Source organism: Canis lupus, chromosome 11, assembly GCF_048164855.1.
Source record: "Canis lupus baileyi chromosome 11, mCanLup2.hap1, whole genome shotgun sequence".
In the NCBI taxonomy this organism is placed as follows: Eukaryota; Metazoa; Chordata; class Mammalia; order Carnivora; family Canidae; genus Canis; species Canis lupus.
The window spans coordinates 23,692,627-23,698,626 of NC_132848.1; the positions used below are offsets into that span (position 1 = coordinate 23,692,627).

General features: G+C 58.1%; 1 protein-coding gene across 3 annotated transcripts in view; it reads left to right on the forward strand.

Annotated features, from left to right (window-relative positions):
- PHF21B (PHD finger protein 21B) overlaps positions 1–4,567 on the forward strand; it is an 84,269-nt gene extending 79,702 nt beyond the window's left edge. For all 3 annotated transcript variants that reach the window (XM_072843574.1, XM_072843575.1, XM_072843576.1), the window contains 3 exons: positions 93–168; positions 500–603; positions 2,430–4,567. In XM_072843574.1, the coding sequence (XP_072699675.1) occupies positions 93–168; positions 500–603; positions 2,430–2,648 (399 nt within the window). In that variant the 3' untranslated portion in view covers positions 2,649–4,567. The remainder of the gene's footprint in view (positions 1–92; positions 169–499; positions 604–2,429) is intronic.
- The last annotated feature ends 1,433 nt before the right edge of the window (positions 4,568–6,000 follow it).

The window sequence follows — 6,000 nt, forward strand, 5'->3', positions numbered from 1 at the left end:
ACAGTTGAGGACCCTAGAGCTCAGAGAGCTTGGGCCTCCCCCTGGGGTTGCTCTGGCCTGCCTGCTTGTTCATCTCCCCATCCGCCCTCTAGGCCTTAAAGAAAGACGATGGTGTGCCCTGGACCGGGATGCTGGCCATTGTGCACTCGTACGTCACCCACAAGACGGGTAAGACAGCCTTGGGATGTGGAGAAGCACCTACTCCCTTCTCCCAACCCCAACCCCGTCCTCTGGACTCACTCTGGGCCTGTCTGAAGCTGCACCTAGCCAGAGCTCTGCAAAGAGGGACCCCGTGACTGGTCCTGTGTGCAGGGCAGGGGCTGTGGAGAATGTCATTTCCGGTCCCTTGTGTATGCAGCCAGGGCCACTGGCTTCTGCAGGAGGACATGGCCAGGATGGCCTGGAGGCGTAGACCTCGGGTTCTTTCTGCTTTTCCCAGTCACCCACGGGCCAGCCTTTTTGCTTACCTTGCTTGCTTACCTGGCCTTCTCTTTGCCAGTCAAGGAAGAGGAGAAGCAGAAGCTGCTACAGAGAGGCAGTGAACTACAGAGCGAGCACCAGCAGCTGGAGGAGCGGGACCGGCGCCTGGCCTCGGCCGTGAAGGTGCGCTGGGAGTGGGGGGCAGGAGGCTGGGGCACTCAGAGCCCCAAGATGTAGATCCAGAGCTTCACTGTCCTGTCACTGAGGCCCCAGGAGAAGACAGACTCACCAACATCACTCAGAGAGTCAGGAGGTGGAGAATGCAGCTCTGTGATCTATTCAAGAAATAGTTATCAAGCAACTGAGCACCTAGCTCTGCTCCTACTTAGCTCTTCGTCTTTGGCAAAGCCGTGTCTCTGAAACGCAGTTTCTTTTTGTGTAAAGTGAACATGATTTATCTTCTGTAGTGTGGTGGTGGTGGTGGTGGTGGTGGTGGTGGTGATGGTCATGATGGTGTGATGATGGTGGTGGTGGTGGTGATGGTCATGGTCATGGTCATGATGGTGCTGGTGGTGCTGGTCATGATGGTGCTGGTGGTGGTGGTGATGATGATGCCAGTGGTGATGGTCATGATGGTGTGATGATGGTGGTTATAATGCTGATGGTAATGGTGATGATGTTAGTGGCAGTGTTGGTGGTGATGGTGATGGTGGTTGTGATGATGATGCTGGTGGTAATGATCATGATGGTGTGATGATGGTGGTTATAATGCTGATGGTAATGGTGATGATGTTAGTGGCAGTGTTGGTGGTGATGGTGATGATGGTGGTGATGATGGTGCTGGTGGTAATGATCATGATGGTGTGATGATGGTGGTGATGATGATGGTGGTGATAGTGGTGGTAATGATGGTGCCAGTGTTGATGGTCATGATGGTGTGATAGTAGTGGTGATGGTGGTGATGATGGTGGTGGTGACAGTGATGGTGATGGTGGTGGTGATATTGGTGATGATGGTATCGGTGATGGTGGTGATGATAGTGATGATGGCCATGATGGTCATGATGGTGTGATGATAGTGGTGATGGTGATGGTGATTGTCATGATGAGGTGGTGATGGTGGTGGTGATGGTGATGGTGGTGAGGGTGGTGGTAATGGTGATGGTAAGGGCAATGCCAGGCTATAGTGAAACTCTTTAAACATACCATCTCACTTAATCCTCTGAATAACCCAAGAGAAGGCTCTGTGATTATTCCCGTCTCGGAGTAGGGATGGAGTCCCAGGGAGTTAAGTGATTTCCCTGAGCAGCAAGTGGCCTGCACTCCAGCGTGGGTCGCCGTCCCGACCGCTTACATGCACTGCCACGATGTGTACAAAGCCAACCAAAAGACAGGAGCACGGCAGGCAGGAGAGCTGGCCCCCGGCTGTGGGTGAGCCAGAACTGGCTCCCGGCTTCCTCCAGCTGGAGGAGGAATGACCTGGTCAGTGAGGTAGCAGCATAGCCACGAGGAAGAATGTTCTGCACTCCTGCCCAGGCCTGCCATTTGTAGGCCTGATTTTTTTTTTAATTTATTTATTATTCACGAGAGATACAGAGAGAGAGACAGAGGCAGAGGCAGGGGAGAAGCAGGCTCCATGCAGGGAGCCCGATGAAGGACTCGATCCGGAGACCACAGGCTCACGCCCTGAGCCGAAGGTAGACGCTCACCCACGGAGCCACCTGGGTGTCCCTGTAGGCCTGATTTCTACGAGGAAGAATGTTCCGCGTTCCTGCCCAAGCCCTCTGTTTCTAGGCCTAATTTCTGAAACAAACTTCTGTGTGTCTGGCAGCAATTCCGTTTTTTGTGGCTGCCTGGTTTTCGTTAAGGCCCTCGGGCTGGTTCCTCTCAGGCCTCTGCCCAAAAGAGGGGAGGGGCATTGGGAGAGGGGGCTGAGAGGGTGGCAGCCCCAGGATGCCTGCACGGTGGGTTTCTGAGACACCCCCCCCCACCCCTGTCTCCTCCCGACAGAAATGCCTAGAGCTTAAGACGAGCCTGCTGGCCCGGCAGAGGGGCACCCAGTCATCCTTGGACCGCCTGCGGGCCCTCCTGAGACTGATCCAGGGCGAGCAGATGCTCCAGGTCACCATGACGACCACCAGCCCTGCCCCGCTGCTGGCCGGGCCCTGGACCAAACCCCCAGCAGCAGCCATGCACTCTGCCCTCCAGCATCCCCAGGGGCACAACTGACCCCGCGGGACCAGCTTCACACCCACGGAAGGTTCCTGGGACCCCGCTCACCAGACCTGAGGGTTCTGTCCGCCTTAATTCATAAACACTATGAATTTCAGACAAAAATAAAACCAGACCGAGAGAGACAGAGGAAAGGGAGAAGGAACTGGGCGGAAGTCCTAGAGCCAGGACGGGTGGGGATGGAGTCCTGCCCTCCACGTCTGGACGGGACGCCAGGAAGCCAGGTGGGCATGTGACGGACGGGCACACAGTCAGCCCCCCGGCTGTTGGGGGGCTGCCCGGGCCTCTGGCTCCCAGACACAGCTGTGTCCTCGGCCCCCTGCTGCCCCTGGGAGAGAGCAGGGCGGAGGCTGGGAGGGGAGCCGGGAACCCGAAGACCTAGCTGAGTAGTAGGGGTAGTTGGGACGAGCAGTGGGTAGCAAACTAGGTAGGACTCGGCGCCCCTCCCGCCCGGGGGCCCGGGGGCCCTGGGGCTCGAGGCAGGGGCGCTCCAGCGCCTTCCCGCAACACGGGCCCCGTCTGTCAGTATTATTAGCATTAAGAGTCACAGCTGTTGAACTTGAAAGAAACTGCGAGGCGGGTCCCTCAGGGGAGGGACCCAGCATCCACCTGCCAGGGCCTCCGCGTGCCCCCCGCCCCCGAGTCCTCGGAGCGCCCGCACCGCGCGCCTCCTTCCCTTGGCTCACGTTCTGGACTCGCTTTGCCGCCGGTGTATTTTTCTCATGGAGTTTTTGGGGCAGGATGGAGCTGCGGGCCTGCAGGGGAGGCGTCTGGCAGGTTTTTCTATTCGGGGTTGAATCCTTCAACTTAACGACCGAAGCCTTTTCTTTTCTCCTTTCGAAGAGCCGCTAAAGTATTCCATTCCTCTTTTCTTGCCAGTACAGACACTATGCCAAAAAATAACTTTACATTTTTGTATGGCGTTTTTATTGTAAGATATTTAATGTGAAGGGGAGGGAGGGGGGACGCTTGCCGACTTCTTTTCCTGCTTCCAGTAGCCTCTGCTGCAAGGTACGAATGCGAAAACCCCTCCTGGGGGACCTGCCACACTGGAGAGATCCAGAGGGTTCTTTCAGAAGGGGGGGGCGAGGGCGGGGAGGGAGAGGGGGCTGTGGCCTCGGGGTGGGGGGTGTTTGGCCTTCGGAGACTCGGGAGTCCCTGCTCTTGTGGTCTCCTCGAGCGAGTGAGAGCGGAGGGCGCACACGCGTCATCGTAACAAGGGCTCCCGCGTCCCCGGGGTGGGATGTGCGCCACCAGCTCCTCCAGTCCCAAGGGGACATAGCACAACAGGACAAGCATCCGGAAGCCACCGGGCTCCCACCCCAGCCTATCACACGGTGCCGAATTGCATTAAACACACGTGCGCGTGTGCATGCGCGGCCCCAGACACATGCACGCACGCGCACGCATGCAGACAGGTGCAGAGCAGGGAGGTTGGCCAGTATCCCGCAGACTGCCATGGTCCCTCCTGTCATCTTCTCGACTCCGGGAGAAACTGTGCTGTACGATACAGATCTATTTTAATACACTTACCACTGGGTTGAACAAGATTTTTATATTCTTTTATTGATGAACAAAGTGAACTGTGAGACACACGTCTTCTATATTGGTTACTCTAGATGCCGATTATGCATTACCGCGTGGCTTGCGATGTAAATGTCTTCAGGTTCCTTTTCGTTGGTTTGTTTTTCTTGGATGGACTCAATTAAATTAAAAAAAAAAAAATGTAAGGGGAGGCTATGAAAGGTTGGACCCGGGAGGGCTAGCTGCCGACGTGTCTTGAGACTTTAGTGTTTGGGACCAAGGAGGACCGTCCAGTGGATAGTGAGAATAGGAAAAAAAAAAAGTGTTTGTCTTAAATATGCCAATGTAGTTCCCTTCTGTACGATGTATTAAACTCGATTGATGATTTCAAAGACGCGTGGCTTGCCTTGCCTTCAGCAGAGAGGGCCTCCGGGAGTCCGCGGGGTGGGGAGGTGGGACTTGGGGGGGTGAGGTCCCGCCCCTCCCCTGGGAGGGAGGGAGGAGAGAGCTCTGGGGTGCCCTCCACTGCTCCCACCCTCTCACCCCCCCCACCCCGTCACCCCCCCCACCCCCCCACCCGCCAGCCCAAGGTGGCAGGTGCACCTGCTGCCAGCCCGTGGATGGTCCCCAGCAGCAGAAACCCACCAGGCTGGGCGCTGTGCGCTGTGGACACTGCTCCCTCACTCATTCCTGCTTGACAAGCACCTGCTTTTTTTATTATTATTATTCTTTGTTTTTTTGCACACGAGGCCCTGCAACCACCCTGGGGCTTAGTCCTTGGCCTTTCAGGACAGCAGCCAAACTGGGGCGCCAGGCCCCCTGCATCCTGGCTCCAGGCGCTTCAGAGGCCTACACACGGCCCCGTCAGGTGGGGAGCCCGTCTCTGGACACGCGGGTGTGGCCAAGGGGGGATCTGACGCTAGGGGCCAGCCCGCTGGAGCCCCGGGACACGGGAGGGGCGGGGCTGGGGTCCCTGACCGTCCTGGGCTGCTTCCAGGTTGGCCCAGAATCACAGCACTTGGGGTGGGGGCGCCTAGAGCCCGGCGATGCCCCGCACGCGGCCCACGGCCAGCTCCTCCGGCCAGGTCCCAGCCCCGGGGGCTCAAGCTCCCCTCAGCCTCCCTGTTCCTCCTTTCGGGGTCCTTTCCGCCCAGGCGGCCCCTCCCCAACGGCCCCCCTGCAGCTGCCCGATGGAAGGTCAGTAGTGACCCCATGTGGCAGATCCAGGTGGGGGCACGCTGAGCCTGCCCGGCTACCGAGGGGATCGCCAGCACCACCGTGGTCTCGGGCGGCCACCTGGCCTCAACTACCGCAGCCGTGGCCTTAACACGTGCTCCTCCCCACCCCAGCGGCCAGCATGACAGTGCCTCTGCTAAAACCCGGCCGGCACCGCTCACCTGGCTCAGCAGCAAGTGTCCAAGGCCACAGTCACTGTGTTCTCAGCCCCTTTGGCTTCCCTTCCCGCCTCTCTCCACTTCCCTAGCTCTCTTCCAGCCACACGGCCTCCCTGTTCTACCTGGAACCCACTCGGCATGCTCCTGCCACAGGGCCTTTGCACGTGCTGTGTCCTCACCAGGCACGCCCCGCCGTCTCTCAGACTTCCCCGCTTGCTTGGGAACTTTACCAGAAGCCCCTGTCGATGCCGCTGTCCCCAGCCACCCTCATTAGACCTGACACTTCCTCTCCTTCCCTGTTGGAGGCCTCAGACCTCAGCAACTTTTTGTGATTCACCGTTTGGTTTCGTCTGCTCCACAGAGGCAGGAACTTGGGCAGTTTCGCTCCTGATTCTCAGCATCTAGCAGAGCGCCTGGCACCGACCAGCAGG